At 46.4% G+C, this 23,536-nt stretch overlaps 1 protein-coding gene across 3 annotated transcripts in view; it reads left to right on the top strand.

Moving 5' to 3' along the window:
• Positions 1-23,536, top strand: part of DNAI3 (dynein axonemal intermediate chain 3) — a 400,488-nt gene that overhangs the window by 333,951 nt on the left and 43,001 nt on the right. For all 3 annotated transcript variants that reach the window (XM_063938944.1, XM_063938942.1, XM_063938943.1), the window contains 5 exons: positions 134-264; positions 1,035-1,098; positions 3,037-3,167; positions 4,619-4,823; positions 10,339-10,430. In XM_063938944.1, the coding sequence (XP_063795014.1) occupies positions 134-264; positions 1,035-1,098; positions 3,037-3,167; positions 4,619-4,823; positions 10,339-10,430 (623 nt within the window). The remainder of the gene's footprint in view (positions 1-133; positions 265-1,034; positions 1,099-3,036; positions 3,168-4,618; positions 4,824-10,338; positions 10,431-23,536) is intronic.

The following is a 23,536-nucleotide window of genomic DNA, read 5'->3' as shown; positions in this document are numbered from 1 at the left end:
CTCAGCCATCCAATCAGAAGAGTGAAACTGCAACTCCTGCATAATCTCTTCCTTAGAGTGATGAAGGATTTTTCTGCGGGGGCACACATTCCTAGTGCATCTGTAATATAATGGCTTCTCTTCCTCTCTGCAGACAAACTGAAGGCCCAGGTCAAAGAGGAGAAGTCTGAAGGGGCAATTAACTACAGAAGTTTAAGAGCCACTTCAGCCAAAAACGCCAAAGTCCTGGAGGACGTCAGCACTCATTACTTTGCAGCAACTGAAGTAAGTCTTATTATTCCATAGGTATAGACGGCAGGACGTGGTTACCCCAGCCAATCACACGCATGCGCAGGAAACTAACCGACAACAGAGCAATCACTCAGTGTAACTAAGTACCCGGTCCTTGTGTTACTCATTTTGTATCACTTGTACTTTGATTGACACAGTTCCCCTCACTGTCTATTTTGCTGGTCCTTTGGGTATCAAGCTGTTGATTTGAGGTGGAGAGGTACTGTCAGCAAGTACAGCAGTGATGTGTCTGAGGCACCTTCCGCAGGTGTGTCCCGCAGGTCCTGGTGCCAGTAATAAGTTACCTACAGAAGGGCACAGCCAGGAACGTCACTTGGCCAGTGTGCAGGTGTTACATGGCAAAGACTATGACCTGATCTAGTGCCAGCTGCTCTGTAGCCTCAGCTGGAAACATGGCGGACAGGGCTACGATCCCAGGAGTGTACTAGGACACTGCCACCGTTATTTATGGCTCGGGGAACAGGCTGGACACGCTTTAGGATGGGCACATTATACAAACCAGACAACACTCCTCTTAAATCGATGTCCCAGTAAACGGTACCTGTGACCATAGACGCACTTACGGCTGAAAATAAGATAAATCACCTATCAGCTCTGATACCTAATGGAACAGCCACAGATATCTGCGTCGGCTTCAGCCTGTCCAACGCGTTTCCGGTGTCTCTGCACTCAATGCATCAGATTTCTCATAGGGAACCCGAACTGCACATTACCTCCACTTTCCTCTCTCCATCTGATTGCAGGATGGGGCGCTGGTGTATACAGACTGGAAGATGGAGAAAGACGGGGATACGGGACGGCTTATCAGTAAGATGGGGTCACGTCTGCAGGGTGACATGTCGGGGAGCTATGTGTCTGCTTAGGGTTTACATTTCCCATGTGTAGTTACCACAAAAACATTGAAGAATATAAATACATTTAAATGGGAAAAAAGAACAATTATGCTCTTAGTTCTCTTCCTGCGAGTATATAATCCACTCACCAATATATAGTAACTTTACATGTATCCACAAGTGACGTGAGCGGGGACCCCCAGCGGTGTGACGTGAGCGGGGACTCCCAGCGGTGTGACGTGAGCGGGGACCCCCAGACGTGTGACGTGAGCAGGGGGCTCCCAGTAGTGTGATGTGAGCGGGGACCCCCAGCGGTGTCACAGCGGTGCGACGTGAGCGGGGACCCCCAGCGGTGTGACGTGAGCGGGGACCCCCAGAGGTGTGACGTGAGCGGGGACTCCCAGCGGTGTGACGTGAGCGGGGACTCCCAGTAGTGTGATGTGAGCGGGGACCCCCAGCGGTGTCACAGCGGTGCGACGTGAGCGGGTACCCCCAGCGGTGTGACGTGAGAAGGGACTCTCAGTGGTGTGACGTGAGTGGGGACTCCCAGCAGTGTGATGTGAGCGGGGACCCCCAGCGGTGTGACGTGAGCAGGAGGCTCCCAGTATTGTGATGTGAGCGGGGACCCCCAGCGGTGTGACGTGAGCAGGAGGCTCCCAGTATTGTGATGTGAGCGGGGACCCCCAGCGGTGTGACGTGTGCAGGGGGCTCCCAGTAGTGTGATGTGAGCGGGGACCCCCAGCGGGGGCTCCCAGTGGTGTGACGTGAGCGGGGACCCCCATCGGTGTGACGTGAGCGGGGACCCCCAGCGGTGTGATGTGAGCAGGGGGCTCCCAGTAGTGTGATGTGAGCGGGGACCCCCAGCGGTGTCACAGCGGTGTGACGTGAGCGGGGACCCCCAGCGGTGTGACGTGAGCGGGGACTCCCAGCGGTGTGACGTGAGCGGGGACTCCCAGCGGTGTGACGTGAGCGGGGACTCCCAGCGGTGTGATGTGAGCAGGGACTCCCAGTGGTGTGACGTGAGCGGGGACTCCCAGCGTTGTGACGTGAGCGGGGACCCCCAGCGTTGTGACGTGAGCGGGGACCCCCAGTGGTGTGACGTGAGCAGGGACCCCCAGCTGGGGCTCCCAGTGGTGTGACGTGAGCGGGGACCCCCAGCGGTGTGACGTGAGCGGGGACCCCCAGCGGTGTGACGTGAGCGGGGGGCTCCCAGCGGTGTGACGTGTGTGGGGACCCCCAGCGGTGTGACGTGAACGGGGGGCTCCCAGCAGTGTGTTGTGAGTGGGGACCCCCAGCAGTGTGACGTGAGTGGGGACTCCCAGCGGTGTGACGTGAGTGTGGACTCATACCAGTGAGAGAATAGTGACCTGGCAGTTAATAATGAATGTGGCATTTCACTGAATAGTGTAACCCGGTGCAGACCTCCACATCTGCTGTATTCCCTGTGAGAACTCGGACTGGAATCTCCCTTCCTGCCGCCGTCCAATGGAAGTGTCAGATAAGTAACGGGGTGAGGCGGCTTGGACATGGTATGGCCGCAGTCATGCGTTACAGCCTGGGCAGCAGGAGGTCCCACAATGGGCATCATGATTATAACACCTCTGCCCTTCTGCCACAGGGTATTACATGACGTGCCTCCATACGCTCACCTGTTTTTAGCTCTCGCTGCCTGTAAAGTGAACCTGTGACCTGTAGGCAGAGGAGGCCGCCATTTTGTGGCAATGGAAGGTGCCATTTTGTGAGTGAGACTTCATGCCACAGAACAGCTGCCTCTGTGCAGGGCGATAATGTGGGTAATAGAGAAACGCGTGCGAGTGTGGAGGATTTATTTATCTGCTTTTATACAAATATTTATTAGCGGCACTATCCGTGTAACCTGCGTTGCCATTTACCGCGTGTTTGTTGTTTACAGGTTCTAAACCCACACAGGCGCACGTCATACATGACGGCCTCGTCCACACCGTGCAGAGATCCCCGTTTCTGAAGGACATTGTTCTCACCGTAGGAGGCTGGAACTTCGCCATATGGAAAGAAGGCGTCACTGTAAGCGTCTCTTCTTGTGCCCGGTAATACAGGCGGGCAACATGTGCCGTTACGTCAGTTACCGTGGTGTCCATAAGAGTCTTGCCCAACAGTCAGGTCTCCCTCATTGTAGCCGGGCTGACAGAAGTTAGATACAACCGGGTATATACAGTAAAGTACCGTTTTTTAGAAGTGGAGGTTTCCCATAGCAACCAATCACATTCTACTTAACATGCATCTAGCACCTTCTCGAAGATAATAGCTAGAATCTGATTGGCTGCTATGGGCAACATCTTCACTTCTAAAAACCAGCACCTTCGTAAATATACCTCACCGTGTCTATAATGTTTGCTCATGCCGCCATTCCGTGTTTCTGCGCTTGTTCCTTTAACATCAGGTAGAATACTAACCTTATTCCAGGCTATGGCCCTCATTCCGAGTTGATCGCTCACTAGATATTTTTTGCAGCGCTGCGAGCAGATAGTCGCCGCCCATGGGGGAGTGTATTTTCGCTTTGCAAGTGTGCGAACGCCTGTGCAGCCGAGCGGGGCGAAATTTTTTTTGTAGTTTCTGAGTAACTCTGGACTTACTCAGCCGCTGCGATCACTTCAGCCTGTCCGTTCCCGGAATTGACGTCAGACACCCGCCCCCTGCAAACGCTTGGGCACGCCTGCGTTTTTCCAAACACTTCCAGAAAACGGTCAGTTGACACCCACAAACACCCTCTTCCTGTCAATCTCCTTGCGTTCGGCTGTGCGAATGGATTAGTCGCTAGAAGCATTGTACAGACGGGGATCGTGGACCCGTATAGCGCCATACATTTTACTGTGATTCATCCTGGTCCTGGACACGTGATGGGATCTACTGTAATGCTGATATTTTCTATATATAATTTCCCCTGTGCAGAATGACTTGCGCTATTCTTATTGGACACTTCCAGAGACCTGCAGGACTAATACTATTACCTACAGCTGATAATAACCGCGTTCTCTTACACATAAACCATTATAACGCCACCCACATGCAGACATCACACAGATGAAGCCCCAGTTCACCGCACATAGGTGACTCCTGTAAATCCGTCATTTACTCCCAGACGCAGGAGAGTGCAGGACGCACACGTTACAGGTGTACTGGGGCGTCTGCGTTATGTCGTCCTGTGTTGCGGCAGATGCCACTGTGGTTAATTTACCATCACACCGGAGAGCGGTCTCAGAGACGCACGCGTACATTGTGTTCCCTCTCGTTCCACTGCTGTATTTTTGTTGTTGGTGATTAGTGCAATGCTTCTCACACTCAGTCCTCAAAGCGCACTAACACTCCAGGTTTTAAGGATATCCATGCCTGGTCACAGGTGACTTGATTTAACCACCTGTGCCCAAGCACGGATATTCATACAACCTGGCCTGTTAGTGTGACTTGGTGGGGGGTAGTATGAGAAGCTTTGGTCTAGATTGTACCTTTCCTCTAAGGGCGGACCGCTCCTCCAGTCCTGCTGCTCCCAGAAAAGACTGACCGCCGCCCACTGGTCCTTTTCCAGAGCTGGGGTTTTCTTCATTGGGAAAGAAGACGGAAACGTGGACATATGGGACTTACTCGGGAAGACGCACGAGCCCTCCCAGACCCAGAACATCTCTGCAGCAGCCATCACTTACATTAAGCCGGCCATTGTCTCAGGTAAGTGGCTGTGATACATGGCGGCTGCACATACAGTATCCTCTGCTGATTCATCCGTCCTGCCCCCGGCTGTATACCACATGTACGAACTACAGCGCTAGCATAGAACCCGGCGGACAGGGCACAGGGCCGGGGTGGGTGAAAGCAGGGGTCTTCAACATGCCGCCATACAGCTGCTGTGGAACTAGACATCCCAGCATGCCCTTCCACAGTTTAGTTATTAGGTCATGCTTAAACTGTAGTAGGGTGTGCTGGGATGTGTAGTTCTACAGCAGCTGGATGGTGACATGTTGAATACCCCTGGTGTAAAGAAACAGATGGCGCATGGATGGCTTGCTGGGCACAGTAGTGCAGGTCACAGTTTCTGGGCGGATTCCTAAGATTACACATCATTAGTAGAGACCATGCTGCTACGTCTCCTCGTGCGTCCTAGTCGCAGATGTATCTTTCAGTAAAAAGACGCCCAGCGCTCGCAAAGTCTCATGGGACCTAGTGCGCTGAGAGGAGCTGTCTGGCGCATTGCAGCAACAGTATATGAGGACATATCTGTAACTTCATCATCCTCACATTCACCCCTCGCCCCTGTACCGCCGGTTATTACTCTTTATTCACCCTCGCCCCTGTACCGCCGGTTATTACTCTTTATTCACCCTCGCCCCTGTACCGCCGGTTATTACTCTTTATTCACCCCTCGCCCCTGTACCGCCGGTTATTACTCTTTATTCACCCTCGCCCCTGTACCGCCGGTTATTACTCTTTATTCACCCTCGCCCCTGTACCGCCGGTTATTACTCTTTATTCACCCCTCGCCCCTGTACCGCCGGTTATTACTCTTTATTCTCCCCTCGCCCCTGTACCGCCGGTTATTACTCTTTATTCACCCTCGCCCCTGTACCGCCGGTTATTACTCTTTATTCACCCTCGCCCCTGTACCGCCGGTTATTACTCTTTATTCACCCCTCGCCCCTGTACCGCCGGTTATTACTCTTTATTCTCCCCTCGCCCCTGTACCGCCGGTTATTACTCTTTATTCACCCCTCGCCCCTGTACCGCCGGTTATTACTCTTTATTCTCCCCTCGCCCCTCTACCGCTGGTTATTACTCTTTATTCACCCCTCGCCCCTGTACCGCCGGTTATTACTCTTTATTCTCCCCTCGCCCCTGTACCGCCGGTTATTACTCTTTATTCTCCCCTCGCCCCTGTACCGCTGGTTATTACTCTTTATTCGCCCCTCGCCCCTGTACCGCCGGTTATTACTCTTTATTCTCCCCTCGCCCCTGTACCGCCGGTTATTACTCTTTATTCTCCCCTCGCCCCTGTACCGCTGGTTATTACTCTTTATTCGCCCCTCGCCCCTGTACCGCCGGTTATTACTCTTTATTCACCCCTCGCCCCTGTACCGCCGGTTATTATTCTTTATTCACCCCTCGCCCCTGTACCGCCGGTTATTACTCTTTATTCACCCTCACCCCTGTACCGCCGTTATTACTATTTATTCACCCCTCGCCCCTGTACCGCCGGTTATTACTCTTTATTCACCCTCGCCCCTGTACCGCCGGTTATTACTCTTTATTCACCCTCACCCCTGTACCGCCGGTTATTACTCTTTATTCACCCTCGCCCCTGTACCGCCGGTTATTACTCTTAATTCACCCCTCGCCCCTGTACTGCCGGTTATTACTATTTATTTACCCCTCGCCCCTGTGCCACCGGTTATTACTCTTTATTCACCCCTCGCCCCTGTACCGCCAGTTATTACTCTTTATTCTCCCCTCGCCCCTGTACCGGCGGTTGTTACTCTTTATTCTCCCCTCGCCCCTGTGCCGCCGGTTATTACTCTTTATTCACCCCTCGTCCCTGTACCGCCGGTTATTACTCTTTATTCACCCCTCGCCCCTGTACCGCCGGTTATTACTCTTCATTCACCCCTCGCCCCTGTACCGCCGGTTATTATTCTTCATTCACCCCTCGTCCCTGTACTGCCGGTTATTACTCTTTATTCTCCCCTCGCCCCTGTACCGCCGGTTATTACTCTTTATTCTCCCCTCTCCCCTGTGCCGCCGGTTATTATTCTTTATTCTCCCCTCGCCCCTGTACTGCTGGTTATTACTCTTTATTCACCCCTAGCCCCTGTGCCGCCGGTTATTACTCTTTATTCACCCCTCGCCCCTGTACCGCTGGTTATTACTCTTTATTCACCCCTCGCCCCTGTACCGCCGGTTATTACTCTTTATTCACCCCTCGCCCCTGTACCGCCGGTTATTACTCTTTATCACCCTCGCCCCTGTACCGCCGGTTATTACTCTTTATCACCCTCGCCCCTGTACCGCTGGTTATTACTCTTTATTCACCCTCACCCCTGTACCGCCGGTTATTACTCTTTATTCTCCCCTCGCCCCTGTACCGCCGGTTATTACTCTTTATTCACCCCTCGCCCCTGTACCGCCGGTTATTACTCTTTATTCACCCCTCGCCCCTGTACTGCCGGTTATTACTCTTTATTCTCCGCTCGCCCCTGTACCGCCGGTTATTACTATTTATTTACCCCTCGCCCCTGTGCCACCGGTTATTACTCTTTATTCTCCCCTCGCCCCTGTACCGGCGGTTGTTACTCTTTATTCTCCCCTCGCCCCTGTGCCGCCGGTTATTACTCTTTATTCACCCATCGTCCCTGTACCGCCGGTTATTACTCTTTATTCACCCCTCGCCCCTGTACCGCCGGTTATTACTCTTCATTCACCCCTCGCCCCTGTACCGCTGGTTATTATTCTTCATTCACCCCTCGTCCCTGTACTGCCGGTTATTACTCTTTATTCTCCCCTCGCCCCTGTACCGCCGGTTATTACTATTTATTTACCCCTCGCCCCTGTGCCACCGGTTATTACTCTTTATTCTCCCCTCGCCCCTGTACCGGCGGTTGTTACTCTTTATTCTCCCCTCGCCCCTGTGCCGCCGGTTATTACTCTTTATTCACCCCTCGTCCCTGTACCGCCGGTTATTACTCTTTATTCACCCCTCGCCCCTGTACCGCCGGTTATTACTCTTCATTCACCCCTCGCCCCTGTACCGCCGGTTATTATTCTTCATTCACCCCTCGTCCCTGTACTGCCGGTTATTACTCTTTATTCTCCCCTCGCCCCTGTACCGCCGGTTATTACTCTTTATTCACCCCTGTACCACCGGTTATTAATCTTTATTCACCCCTCGCCCCTGTTCCGCCGGTTATTACTCTTTCTTCACCCCTCGCCCCTGTACCGCCGGTTATTACTCTTTATTCTCCCCTCTCCCCTGTGCCGCCGGTTATTACTCTTTATTCTCCCCTCGCCCCTGTACTGCCGGTTATTACTCTTTATTCACCCCTAGCCCCTGTGCCACCGGTTATTACTCTTTATTCTCCCCTCGCCCCTGTACTGCCAGTTATTACTCTTTATTCACCCCTCGCCCCTGTACCGCCGGTTATTACTCTTCATTCACCCCTCGTCCCTGTACCGCCGATTATTACTCAGTATTCTCCCCTCGCCCCTGTACCGCCGGTTATTACTCTTTATTCTCCCCTCGCCCCTGTACCGCCGGTTATTACTCTTTATTCACCCCTCGCCCCTGTGCCGCCGGTTTTACTCTTTATTCACCCCTCGCCCCTGTGCCACCGGTTATTACTCTTTATTCCCCCCTCATCCTTGTACCGCTAGTTATTACTCTTTATTCACCCCTCGCCCCTGTGCAACCGGTTATTACTCTTTATTCACCCCTCGCCCCTGTGCCGCCGGTTTTACTCTTTATTCACCCCTCGCCCCTGTACCGCCGGTTATTACTCTTTATTCTCCCCTCGCCCCTGTACCGCCGGTTATTACTCTTTATTCACCCCTCGCCCCTGTACCGCCGGTTATTACTCTTTATTCACCCCTCGCCCCTTTACCGCCGGTTATTACTCTTTATTCACCCCTCGCCCCTGTACCGCCGGTTATTACTCTTCATTCACCCCTCATCCCTGTACCGCCGGTTATTACTCTTCATTCACCCCTCGCCCCTGTACCGCCGGTTATTGCGCTTTATTATCCCCACGCCCCTGTACCGCCGGTTATTGCGCTTTATTCACCCCTCGCCCCTGTACCCCCAGTTATTACTCTTAATTCCCCCCTCGCCCCTGTACCGCCGGTTATTACTCTTCGTTCGCCCCTGTACCCCCGGTTATTACTCTTTATTCACCCCTCGCCCCTGTACCGCCGGTTATTACTCTTTATTCACCCCTCGCCCCTGTACCGCCGGTTATTACTCTTTATTCACCCCTCGCCCCTGTACCGCCGATTATTACTCTTTTTTTTACCCCTCGCCCCTGTACCGCCGGTTATTGCGCTTTATTCTCCCCTCGCCCCTGTACCGCCGGTTATTACTCTTTATTCACCCCTCGCCCCTGTACCGCCGGTTATTACTCTTTATTCACCCCTCGCCCCTGTACCGCCGGTTATTGCGCTTTATTCTCCCCTCGCCCCTGTACCGCCGGTTATTACTCTTTATTCACCCCTCGCCCCTGTACCGCCGGTTATTACTCTTTATTCTGCCCTTGCCCCTGTACCGCCGGTTATTACTCTTTATTCACCCCTCGCCCCTATACCGCCGGTTATTACTCTTTATTCACCCCTGTACCGCCGGTTATTACTCTTTATTCACCCCTCGCCCCTGTACCGCCGGTTATTGCGCTTTATTATCCCCTCGCCCCTGTACCGCCGGTTATTACTCTTTATTATCCCCTCGCCCCTGTACCGCCGGTTATTACTCTTTATTCACCCCTCGCCCCTGTACCGCCGGTTATTACTCTTTATTCTCCCCTCGCCCCTGTACCGCCGGTTATTACTCTTTATTCACCCCTCGCCCCTGTACCGCCGGTTATTACTCTTTATTCACCCATCGCCCCTGTACCGCCGGTTATTGCGCTTTATTCTCCCCTCGCCCCTGTACCGCCGGTTATTACTCTTTATTCACCCCTCGCCCCTGTACCGCCGGTTATTACTATTTATTCTCCCCTCGCCCCTGTACCGCCGGTTATTACTCTTTATTCACCCCTCGCCCCTATGCCGCCGGTTATTACTCTTTATTCACCCCTCGCCCCTATACCGCCGGTTATTACTCTTTATTCACCCCTCGCCCCTATACCGCCGGTTATTACTCTTTATTCACCCCTCGCCCCTATACCGCCGGTTATTACTCTTTATTCACCCCTCGCCCCTGTACCGCCGGTTATTACTCTTTATTCATCCCTCGCCCCTATACCGCCGGTTATTACTCTTTATTCTCCCCTTGCCCCTGTACCGCCGGTTATTACTCTTTATTCATCCCTCGCCCCTGCACCACCGGTTATTGCGCTTTATTCTCAGCACCTATTATGGCAGAGAGGCCGGAGATTTTCAATATGCGGGTTAGACTATTTAGGGTCTGCTAGCAGCCATCTAGGTGTTATCATCTGTAATATTATGACTATTATGAGTAATTAGACGTGTGCACTTTGTATCATTGCAGCAAAGCAGCATTTCCTGGCTCTGTCTGATGACAATGGGACGCTTCATGTCTTGGAAATCCCTTGGACCTTACATCACCCCTCTGTGAATGAGGTTTGTACTGCGTTAGGGTTTTTGTGCTGACAAACAGTATAAATACTTCCAGACAGGAACGTAACCAGAACTTTGTGGCCCCATAACATTTTGAAGGGGCCCCTGTTCCAATACTTCTAGGGAGACACCTCTCTGTGGCAGTTATTAATTGTAAGCCCTATAATAGTGCCCAAGTTCATTTTATGCCCCATAGTAGTGACCTAAGTAATGTTGTGTTCCAGATAATGTTATGGCCCATAGTAGTTCCCTAGTTTGTTATGCCCCATAGTGGTACAATAAGCGATATTACGCCCCATAGTAGTGCCATAGGTAATGTTATGCCCCATAATAGTGCCCTAGTTTATGTTATGCCACACAGTAGTGTCCTAGTTAATGTTATGCCCCATAGTAGTGCTCTAGGTAATGTTATACCCCATAGTAGTGCTCTAGGTAATGTTATGCCCCATAGCAGTGCTCTAGGTAATGTTATGCCCCATAGCAGTGCTCTAGGTAATGTTATGCCCCATAGCAGTGCTCTAGGTAATGTTATGCCCCATAGTAGTGTTCTAGGTAATGTTATGCCCCATAGCAGTGCTCTAGGTAATGTTATGCCCCATAGTAGTGTCCTAGTTAATGTTATGTCCATAGTAGTGTCCTAGTTAATGTTATGCCCCATAGTAGTGCCCTAGTTAATGTTATGTCTCATAGTTGTGCCCTAGTTAATGTTATGCTCCATAGTAGTGTCCTGGTTAATGTTATGCTCCATAGTAGTGCCCTAGGTAATGTTATGACCAATAGTAGTGCTCTAGTTAATGTTATGCTCTATAGTAGTGCCCTAGGTAATGTTATGCCCCATAGTAGTGCCCTAGTTAATGTTATGCCCCACAGTAGTGCACTATTTAATGGTATGCCTCATAGTAGTGCTCTAGTTAATGTTATGCCCCATAGTAGTGCCCTAGGCGATATTACGCCCAATAGTAGTGCCCTAGTTAATGATATGCACCATAGTAGTGCCCTAGTTCATGTTATGCACCATAGTAGTGTGTATCCAGTGGTGCCCGCTGGGGAATTTCCCTGTACATCAGTGGGCCAGTCCCACCCTCTATAGTAGTGCCCTAGTTAATGTTATGCCCCATAGTAGTGCTCTAGGTAATGTTATGCCCCGTAGCAGTGCTCTAGGTAGTGTTATTCCCCATAGCAGTGCTCTAGTTAACGTTATGCCCTGTAGTAGTGCCATAGTTAATGTTGTGCCCCATAGTAGTGTTCTAGGTAATGTTATGCCCTATAGTAGTGCCCTAGTTAATGTTATGCCCCATAGTAGTGCTCTATGTAATGTTATGCCCCATAGTAGTGCTCTATGTAATGTTATGCCCCATAGTAGTGTCCTAGTTAATGTTATGCCTCATAGTAGTGCTCTAGTTAATGCTATGCCCCATAGTAGTGCCCTATTTAATGTTATGCCCCATAGCAGCAGAGCTCTAGTTAATGTTATGCTCCATAGCAGAGCTTTAGTTAATGTTATGCTCCATAGTAGGGCCCTAGTTAATGTTATGCACCATAGTAGTGCCCTAGGCAATATTACACCCCATAGTAGTGCTCTAGTTAATGTTATGCCCCATAGTAGTGTCCTAGTTAATGTTATGCCTCATAGTAGTGCCCTAGTTAATGTTATGCTCCATAATAGTGCTATAGTTAATGTTATGCCCCATAGTAGTGCCCTAATGTTATGCCCCATAGTAGTGCCCTAATGTTATGCCCCATAGTAGTGCCCTAGGTGATGTTATGCCCAATAGTAGTGCTCTAGTTAATGTTATGCTCCATAGTAGTGCCCTAGTTAATGTTATGCCCCATAGTAGTGCCCTAATGTTATGCCCCATAATAGTGCCCTAGTTAATGTTATGGCACATAGTAGTGCCCTAGTTAATGTTATGCCCCATAGCAGTGCCCTAATGTTATGCCCCATAGTAGTGCCCTAGGTGATGTTATGCCCAATAGTAGTGCTCTAGTTAATGTTATGCTCCATAGTAGTGCCCTAGTTAATGTTATGCCCCATAGTAGTGCCCTAATGTTATGCCCCATAATAGTGCCCTAGTTAATGTTATGGCACATAGTAGTGCCCTAGTTAATGTTATGCTCCATAATAGTGCTCTAGTTAATGTTATGCCCCATAGTAGTGCCCTAATGTTATGCCCCATAGTAGTGCCCTAATGTTATGCCCCATAGTAGTGCCCTAGGTAATGTTATGCCCAACAGTAGTGCTCTAGTTAATGTTATGCTCCATAGTAGTGCCCTAGTTAATGTTATGCCCCATAGTAGTGCCCTAATGTTATGCCCCATAATAGTGCCCTAGTTAATGTTATGGCACATAGTAGTGCTCTAGTCAATGTTATGCCCCATAGTAATGTCCTTGTTAATGTTATGCCCCATAATAGTGTCCTAGTTAATGTTATGCTCCATAGTAGTGTCATAGTTAATGTTATGACTCATAGTAGTGCTCTAGTTAATGTTATGCCCCATAGTAGTGCCCTAGGTAATGTTATGCCCCATAGTAGTGCCCTAGTTAATGTTGTGCCCCATAGTAGTGCCCTAGTTAATGTTATGCCCCATAGCAGTGCCCTAATGTTATGCCCCATAGTAGTGCCCTAGGTGATGTTATGCCCAATAGTAGTGCTCTAGTTAATGTTATGCTCCATAGTAGTGCCCTAGTTAATGTTATGCCCCATAGTAGTGCCCTAATGTTATGCCCCATAATAGTGCCCTAGTTAATGTTATGGCACATAGTAGTGCCCTAGTTAATGTTATGCTCCATAATAGTGCTCTAGTTAATGTTATGCCCCATAGTAGTGCCCTAATGTTATGCCCCATAGTAGTGCCCTAGGTGATGTTATGCCCAATAGTAGTGCTCTAGTTAATGTTATGCTCCATAGTAGTGCCCTAGTTAATGTTATGCCCCATAGTAGTGCCCTAATGTTATGCCCCATAATAGTGCCCTAGTTAATGTTATGCCACATAGTAGTGCCCTAGTTAATGTTATGCCCCATAGCAGTGCTCTAATGTTATGCCCCATAGTAGTGCCCTAGGTGATGTTATGCCCAATAGTAGTGCTCTAGTTAATGTTATGCTCCATAGTAGTGCCCTAGTTAATGTTATGCCCCATAGTAGTGCCCTAATGTTATGCCCCATAATAGTGCCCTAGTTAATGTTATGGCACATAGTAGTGCCCTAGTTAATGTTATGCTCCATAATAGTGCTCTAGTTAATGTTATGCCCCATAGTAGTGCCCTAATGTTATGCCCCATAGTAGTGCCCTAATGTTATGCCCCATAGTAGTGCCCTAGGTGATGTTATGCCCAATAGCAGTGCTCTAGTTAATGTTATGCTCCATAGTAGTGCCCTAGTTAATGTTATGCCCCAAAGTAGTGCCCTAATGTTATGCCCCATAATAGTGCCCTAGTTAATGTTATGGCACATAGTAGTGCTCTAGTTAATGTTATGCCCCATAGTAATGTCCTTGTTAATGTTATGCCCCATAATAGTGTCCTAGTTAATGTTATGCTCCATAGTAGTGTCATAGTTAATGTTATGACTCATAGTAGTGCTCTAGTTAATGTTATGCCCCATAGTAGTGCCCTAGGTAATGTTATGCCCCATAGTAGTGCCCTAGTTAATGTTGTGCCCCATAGTAGTGCCCTAGTTAATGTTATGCCCCATAGTAGTGCTCTAGTTAATGTTATGCCCCATAGTACTGCCCTAGTTAATGTTATGCTTTATAGCAGTGCCCTAGTTAATGTTATACCCCATAGTACTGCCCTAGGTAATGTTATGCCCCATAGTAGTGCCCTAGTTAATGTTATGCCTCATAGTAGTGCCCTAATGTTATGCCTCATAGTAGTGCTCTAGGTAATGTTATGCCCCATAGCAGAAGCAGAGCTCTAGTTAATGTTATGCTCCATAGTAGTGCTCTAGTTAATGTTATGCTCTATAGTAGTGCCCTAGTTAATGTTATGCCCCATAGTAGTGCTCTAGGTAATGTTATGCCCCGTAGCAGTGCTCTAGGTAATGTTATGCCCCGTAGCAGTGCTCTAGGTAATGTTATGCCTCGTAGCAGTGCTCTAGGTAGTGTTATTCCCCATAGCAATGCTCTAGGTAATGTTATGCCCCATAGTAGTGCTCTAGTTAACGTTATGCCTCATAGTAGTGTCCTAGTTAATGTTATGCCCCATAGTAGTGCTCTATGTAATGTTATGCCCCATAGTAGTGTCCTAGCTAATGTTATGCCCCATAGTAGTGTCCTAGTTAATGTTATGCCCCATAGTAGTGCCCTAGTTAATATTATGCCCCATAGTAGTGCCCTGGTTAATGTTATGCCACATAGTAGTGCCCTAGTTAATGTTATGCCTCATAGTAGTGCCCTAGTTAATGTTATGACTCATAGTAGTGCTCTAGTTAGTGTTATGCTTCATAGTAGTGCTCTAGTTAATGTTATGCCTCATAGTAGTGCCCTAGTTAATGTTATGCCTCATAGTAGTGCTCTAGTTAATGTTATGCCTCATAGTAGTGCCCTAGTTAATGTTATGCCTCATAGTAGTGCTCTAGTTAATGTTATGCCACATAGTAGTGCCCTAGTTAATGTTATGACTCATAGTAGTGCCCTATTTAATGTTATGCCCCATAGCAGAGCTTTAGTTAGTTATGCTCCATAGTAGTGCTCTAGTTAATGTTATGCCCCATAGTAGTGCCCTAGTTAATGTTATGCCCCATAGTAGTGCTCTAGGTAATGTTATGCCCCATAGTAGTGCTCTAGTTAATGTTATGCTCTATAGTAGTGCCCTAGTTAATGTTATGCCCCGTAGCAGTGCTCTAGGTAGTGTTATTCCCCATAGCAGTGCTCTAGTTAACGTTATGCCTCATAGTAGTGTCCTAGTTAATGTTATGCCCCATAGTAGTGCCCTAGTTAATATTATGCCCCATAGTAGTGCCCTGGTTAATGTTATGCCACATAGTAGTGCCCTAGTTAATGTTATGCCTCATAGTAGTGTCCTAGTTAATGTTATGCCCCATAGTAGTGCCCTAGTTAATGTTATGCCCCATAGTAGTGTCCTAGTTAATGTTATGCCCCATAGTAGTGTCCTAGTTAATGTTATGCCCCATAGTAGTGCCCTAGTTAATATTATGCCCCATAGTAGTGCCCTAGTTAATGTTATGCCTCATAGTAGTGCCCTAGTTAATGTTATGCCACATAGTAGTGTCCTAGTTAATGTTATGCCTCATAGTAGTGCCCTAGGTAATGTTATGCCCCATAGTAGTGCCCTAGTTAATGTTATGCCCCATAGTAGTGCCCTAGTTAATGTTATGCCTCATAGTAGTGCCCTAGTTAATGTTATGCCCCATAGTAGTGCCCTAGTTAATGTTATGCCCCATAGTAGTGCCCTAATGTTATGCCCCATAGTAGTGCCCTAGTTAATGTTATGCTCTATAGTAGTGCCCTAGTTAATGTTATGCCCCGTAGCAGTGCTCTAGGTAGTGTTATTCCCCATAGCAGTGCTCTAGTTAACGTTATGCCTCATAGTAGTGTCCTAGTTAATGTTATGCCCCATAGTAGTGCCCTAGTTAATATTATGCCCCATAGTAGTGCCCTAGTTAATATTATGCCCCATAGTAGTGCCCTGGTTAATGTTATGCCACATAGTAGTGCCCTAGTTAATGTTATGCCTCATAGTAGTGCCCTAGTTAATGTTATGCCCCATAGTAGTGCCCTAGTTAATGTTATGCCCCATAGTAGTGTCCTAGTTAATGTTATGCCCCATAGTAGTGTCCTAGTTAATGTTATGCCCCATAGTAGTGCCCTAGTTAATATTATGCCCCATAGTAGTGCCCTGGTTAATGTTATGCCACATAGTAGTGCCCTAGTTAATGTTATGCCTCATAGTAGTGCCCTAGTTAATGTTATGCCCCATAGTAGTGCCCTAGTTAATGTTATGCCCCATAGTAGTGTCCTAGTTAATGTTATGCCCCATAGTAGTGCCCTAGTTAATATTATGCCCCATAGTAGTGCCCTAGTTAATGTTATGCCTCATAGTAGTGCCCTAGTTAATGTTATGCCACATAGTAGTGTCCTAGTTAATGTTATGCCTCATAGTAGTGCCCTAGGTAATGTTATGCCCCATAGTAGTGCCCTAGTTAATGTTATGCCCCATAGTAGTGCCCTAGTTAATGTTATGCCTCATAGTAGTGCCCTAGTTAATGTTATGCCCCTTAGTAGTGCCCTAGTTAATGTTATGCCCCATAGTAGTGCCCTAGTTAATGTTATGCCTCATAGTAGTGCCCTAGTTAATGTTATGCCCCATAGTAGTGCCCTAGTTAATGTTATGCCCCATAGTAGTGCCCTAATGTTATGCCCCATAGTAGTGCTCTAGTTAATGTTATGCTCTATAGTAGTGCCCTAGTTAATGTTATGCCCCGTAGCAGTGCTCTAGGTAGTGTTATTCCCCATAGCAGTGCTCTAGTTAACGTTATGCCTCATAGTAGTGTCCTAGTTAATGTTATGCCCCATAGTAGTGCCCTAGTTAATATTATGCCCCATAGTAGTGCCCTGGTTAATGTTATGCCACATAGTAGTGCCCTAGTTAATGTTATGCCTCATAGTAGTGCCCTAGTTAATGTTATGCCCCATAGTAGTGCCCTAGTTAATGTTATGCCCCATAGTAGTGTCCTAGTTAATGTTATGCCCCATAGTAGTGTCCTAGTTAATGTTATGCCCCATAGTAGTGCCCTAGTTAATATTATGCCCCATAGTAGTGCCCTGGTTAATGTTATGCCACATAGTAGTGCCCTAGTTAATGTTATGCCTCATAGTAGTGCCCTAGTTAATGTTATGCCCCATAGTAGTGCCCTAGTTAATGTTATGCCCCATAGTAGTGTCCTAGTTAATGTTATGCCCCATAGTAGTGCCCTAGTTAATATTATGCCCCATAGTAGTGCCCTAGTTAATGTTATGCCTCATAGTAGTGCCCTAGTTAATGTTATGCCACATAGTAGTGTCCTAGTTAATGTTATGCCTCATAGTAGTGCCCTAGGTAATGTTATGCCCCATAGTAGTGCCCTAGTTAATGTTATGCCCCATAGTAGTGCCCTAGTTAATGTTATGCCTCATAGTAGTGCCCTAGTTAATGTTATGCCCCATAGTAGTGCCCTAATGTTATGCCCCATAGTAGTGCCCTAATGTTATGCCCCATAATAGTGCCCTAGTTAATGTTATGCCCCATAGTAGTGCCCTAATGTTATGCCCCATAGTAGTGCCCTAATGTTATGCCCCATAGTAGTGCCCTAATGTTATGCCCCATAGTAGTGCCCTGGTTAATGTTATGCCACATAGTAGTGCCCTAGTTAATGTTATGACCCATAGTAGTGCTCTAGTTAATGTTATGACCCATAGTAGTGCTCTAGGTAATGTTATGCTCCATAGTAGTGCCCTAGTTAATGTTATGCTCCATAGTAGTGCCCTAGTTAATGTTATACCCCATAATAGTGCCCTAGTTAATGTTATGCTTCATAGTAGTGCTCTAGGTAATGTTATGCCCCATAGTAGTGCCCTGGTTAATGTTATGCCCCATAGTAGTGCCCTAGTTAATGTTATGACCCATAGTAGTGCCCTAGTTACTGTTATACCCCATAGTAGTGCCCTAGTTACTGTTATGTCCCATAGTAGTGCCCTAGTTAATGTTATACCCCATAATAGTGCCCTAGTTAATGTTATGCTTCATAGTAGTGCTCTAGGTAATGTTATGCCTCATAGTAGTGCCCTAGTTAATGTTATGACTCATAGTAGTGCCCTAGTTAATGTTATGACTCATAGTAGTGCACTAGTTTATGTTATGCCCCATAGTAGTGCCCTAGTTAATGTTATGCCCCATAGTAGTGCCCTAGTTAATGTTATGACTCATAGTAGTGCCCTAGTTAATGTTATGACTCATAGTAGTGCCCTAGTTAATGTTATGCCCCATAGTAGTGTCCTAGTTAATGTTATGCTTCATAGTAGTGCCCTAGTTAATGTTATGACTCATAGTAGTGCCCTAGTTAATGTTATGCCCCATAGTAGTGTCCTAGTTAATGTTATGCTTCATAGTAGTGCCCTAGTTAATGTTATGCCTCATAGTAGTGCCCTAGTTAATGTTATGCCCCATAGTAGTGTCCTAGTTAATGTTATGCTTCATAGTAGTGCCCTAGTTAATGTTATGCCTCATAGTAGTGCCCTAGTTAATGTTATGCCTCATAGTAGTGCCCTAGTTAATGTTATGCCCCATAGTAGTGTCCTAGTTAATGTTATGCCCATAGTAGTGCCCTAGTTAATGTTATGACTCATAGTAGTGCCCTAGTTAATGTTATGCCTCATAGTAGTGCCCTAGTTAATGTTATGCTTCATAGTAGTGCCCTAGTTAATGTTATGCCTCATAGTAGTGCCCTAGTTAATGTTATGACTCATAGCAGTGCCCTAGTTAATGTTATGCCTCATAGTAGTGCCCTAGTTAATGTTATGCTTCATAGTAGTGCCCTAGTTAATGTTATGCTTCATAGTAGTGCCCTAGTTAATGTTATGCCTCATAGTAGTGCTCTAGTTAATGTTATGCCTCATAGTAGTGCCCTAGTTAATGTTATGCCCCATAGTAGTGTCCTAGTTAATGTTATGCCCCATAGTAGTGCCCTAGTTAATATTATGCCCCATAGTAGTGCCCTAGTTAATGTTATGCCTCATAGTAGTGCCCTAGTTAATGTTATGCCACATAGTAGTGTCCTAGTTAATGTTATGCCTCATAGTAGTGCCCTAGGTAATGTTATGCCCCATAGTAGTGCCCTAGTTAATGTTATGCCCCATAGTAGTGCCCTAGTTAATGTTATGCCTCATAGTAGTGCCCTAGTTAATGTTATGCCCCATAGTAGTGCCCTAGTTAATGTTATGCCCCATAGTAGTGCCCTAATGTTATGCCCCATAGTAGTGCCCTAATGTTATGCCCCATAGTAGTGCCCTAATGTTATGCCCCATAGTAGTGCCCTGGTTAATGTTATGCCACATAGTAGTGCCCTAGGTAATGTTATGCCCCATAGTAGTGCTCTAGTTAATGTTATGACCCATAGTAGTGCTCTAGGTAATGTTATGCTCCATAGTAGTGCCCTAGTTAATGTTATGCTCCATAGTAGTGCCCTAGTTAATGTTATGACCCATACTAGTGCTCTAGGTAATGTTATGCTCCATAGTAGTGCCCTAGTTAATGTTATACCCCATAATAGTGCCCTAGTTAATGTTATGCTTCATAGTAGTGCTCTAGGTAATGTTATGCCCCATAGTAGTGCCCTGGTTAATGTTATGCCCCATAGTAGTGCCCTAGTTAATGTTATGACCCATAGTAGTGCCCTAGTTACTGTTATACCCCATAGTAGTGCCCTAGTTACTGTTATGTCCCATAGTAGTGCCCTAGTTAATGTTATACCCCATAATAGTGCCCTAGTTAATGTTATGCTTCATAGTAGTGCTCTAGGTAATGTTATGCCTCATAGTAGTGCCCTAGTTAATGTTATGACTCATAGTAGTGCCCTAGTTAATGTTATGACTCATAGTAGTGCACTAGTTTATGTTATGCCCCATAGTAGTGCCCTAGTTAATGTTATGCCCCATAGTAGTGCCCTAGTTAATGTTATGCCCCATAGTAGTGCCCTAGTTAATGTTATGACTCATAGTAGTGCCCTAATTAATGTTATGCTTCATAGTAGTGCCCTAGTTAATGTTATGCCCCATAGTAGTGTCCTAGTTAATGTTATGCTTCATAGTAGTGCCCTAGTTAATGTTATGCCTCATAGTAGTGCCCTAGTTAATGTTATGCCTCATAGTAGTGCCCTAGTTAATGTTATGCCCCATAGTAGTGTCCTAGTTAATGTTATGACCATAGTAGTGCCCTAGTTAATGTTATGCCTCATAGTAGTGCCCTAGTTAATGTTATGCCTCATAGTAGTGCCCTAGTTAATGTTATGCCCATAGTAGTGCCCTAGTTAATGTTATGACTCATAGTAGTGCCCTAGTTAATGTTATGCCTCATAGTAGTGCCCTAGTTAATGTTATGCTTCATAGTAGTGCCCTAGTTAATGTTATGCCTCATAGTAGTGCTCTAGTTAATGTTATGCCTCATAGTAGTGCCCTAGTTAATGTTATGACTCATAGTAGTGCCCTAGTTAATGTTATGCCTCATAGTAGTGCCCTAGTTAATGTTATGCTTCATAGTAGTGCCCTAGTTAATGTTATGCTTCATAGTAGTGCCCTAGTTAATGTTATGCCTCATAGTAGTGCTCTAGTTAATGTTATGCCTCATAGTAGTGCCCTAGTTAATGTTATGACTCATAGTAGTGCCCTAGTTAATGTTATGACCCATAGTAGTGCCCTAGTTAATGTTATGACTCATAGTAGTGCCCTAGGTAATGTTATGCCCCATAGTAGTGCTCTAGTTAACTTTATGCCTCATAGTAGTGTCCTAGTTAATGTTATGCCCCATAGTAGTGCCCTAGTTAATGTTATACCCCATAATAGTGCCCTAGTTAATGTTATGCCCCATAGTAGTGCTCTATGTAATGTTATGCCCCATAGTAGTGTCCTAGTTAATGTTATGCCCCATAGTAGTGTCCTAGTTAATGTTATGCTCCATAGTAGTGCTCTAGTTAATGTTATGCCTCATAGTAGTGCCCTAGTTAATGTTATACCCCATAATAGTGCCCTAGTTAATGTTATGCCCCATAGTAGTGCCCTAGTTAATGTTATGCCCCATAGTAGTGCTCTATGTAATGTTATGCCCCATAGTAGTGTCCTAGCTAATGTTATGCCCCATAGTAGTGTCCTAGTTAATGTTATGCCCCATAGTAGTGCCCTAGTTAATATTATGCCCCATAGTAGTGCCCTGGTTAATGTTATGCCACATAGTAGTGCCCTAGTTAATGTTATGCCTCATAGTAGTGCCCTAGTTAATGTTATGCCCCATAGTAGTGCCCTAGTTAATGTTATGCCCCATAGTAGTGTCCTAGTTAATGTTATGCCCCATAGTAGTGCCCTAGTTAATATTATGCCCCATAGTAGTGCCCTAGTTAATGTTATGCCTCATAGTAGTGCCCTAGTTAATGTTATGCCCCATAGTAGTGCCCTAATGTTATGCCCCATAGTAGTGCTCTGGTTAATGTTATGCCCCATAGTAGTGCCCTAGTTAATGTTATGACCCATAGTAGTGCTCTAGTTAATGTTATGACTCATAGTAGTGCCCTAGTTAATGTTGTGCCCCATAGCAGAGCTTTAGTTAGTTATGCTCCATAGTAGTGCTCTAGTTAATGTTATGCCCCATAGTAGTGCTCTAGTTAATGTTATGCTCTATAGTAGTGCTCTAGTTAATGTTATGCCCCGTAGCAGTGCTCTAGGTAGTGTTATTCCCCATAGCAGTGCTCTAGTTAACGTTATGCCCCATAGTAGTGCCCTAGTTAATGTTATGCCTCATAGTAGTGCCCTAGTTAATGTTATGCCACATAGTAGTGTCCTAGTTAATGTTATGCCTCATAGTAGTGCCCTAGGTAATGTTATGCCCCATAGTAGTGCCCTAGTTAATGTTATGCCCCATAGTAGTGCCCTAGTTAATGTTATGCCTCATAGTAGTGCCCTAGTTAATGTTATGCCCCATAGTAGTGCCCTAGTTAATGTTATGCCCCATAGTAGTGCCCTAGTTAATGTTATGCCTCATAGTAGTGCCCTAGTTAATGTTATGCCCCATAGTAGTGCCCTAGTTAATGTTATGCCCCATAGTAGTGCCCTAATGTTATGCCCCATAGTAGTGCTCTAGTTAATGTTATGCTCTATAGTAGTGCCCTAGTTAATGTTATGCCCCGTAGCAGTGCTCTAGGTAGTGTTATTCCCCATAGCAGTGCTCTAGTTAACGTTATGCCTCATAGTAGTGTCCTAGTTAATGTTATGCCCCATAGTAGTGCCCTAGTTAATATTATGCCCCATAGTAGTGCCCTGGTTAATGTTATGCCACATAGTAGTGCCCTAGTTAATGTTATGCCTCATAGTAGTGCCCTAGTTAATGTTATGCCCCATAGTAGTGCCCTAGTTAATGTTATGCCCCATAGTAGTGTCCTAGTTAATGTTATGCCCCATAGTAGTGTCCTAGTTAATGTTATGCCCCATAGTAGTGCCCTGGTTAATATTATGCCCCATAGTAGTGCCCTGGTTAATGTTATGCCACATAGTAGTGCCCTAGTTAATGTTATGCCTCATAGTAGTGCCCTAGTTAATGTTATGCCCCATAGTAGTGCCCTAGTTAATGTTATGCCCCATAGTAGTGTCCTAGTTAATGTTATGCCCCATAGTAGTGCCCTAGTTAATATTATGCCCCATAGTAGTGCCCTAGTTAATGTTATGCCTCATAGTAGTGCCCTAGTTAATGTTATGCCACATAGTAGTGTCCTAGTTAATGTTATGCCTCATAGTAGTGCCCTAGGTAATGTTATGCCCCATAGTAGTGCCCTAGTTAATGTTATGCCCCATAGTAGTGCCCTAGTTAATGTTATGCCTCATAGTAGTGCCCTAGTTAATGTTATGCCCCATAGTAGTGCCCTAATGTTATGCCCCATAGTAGTGCCCTAATGTTATGCCCCATAATAGTGCCCTAGTTAATGTTATGCCCCATAGTAGTGCCCTAATGTTATGCCCCATAGTAGTGCCCTAATGTTATGCCCCATAGTAGTGCCCTAATGTTATGCCCCATAGTAGTGCCCTGGTTAATGTTATGCCACATAGTAGTGCCCTAGTTAATGTTATGACCCATAGTAGTGCTCTAGTTAATGTTATGACCCATAGTAGTGCTCTAGGTAATGTTATGCTCCATAGTAGTGCCCTAGTTAATGTTATGCTCCATAGTAGTGCCCTAGTTAATGTTATACCCCATAATAGTGCCCTAGTTAATGTTATGCTTCATAGTAGTGCTCTAGGTAATGTTATGCCCCATAGTAGTGCCCTGGTTAATGTTATGCCCCATAGTAGTGCCCTAGTTAATGTTATGACCCATAGTAGTGCCCTAGTTACTGTTATACCCCATAGTAGTGCC

Source organism: Pseudophryne corroboree, chromosome 9 (genome assembly GCF_028390025.1).
Source record: "Pseudophryne corroboree isolate aPseCor3 chromosome 9, aPseCor3.hap2, whole genome shotgun sequence".
Classification (NCBI taxonomy): domain Eukaryota; kingdom Metazoa; phylum Chordata; class Amphibia; order Anura; family Myobatrachidae; genus Pseudophryne; species Pseudophryne corroboree.
This window is presented reverse-complemented; position numbering and strand designations above follow the sequence as displayed.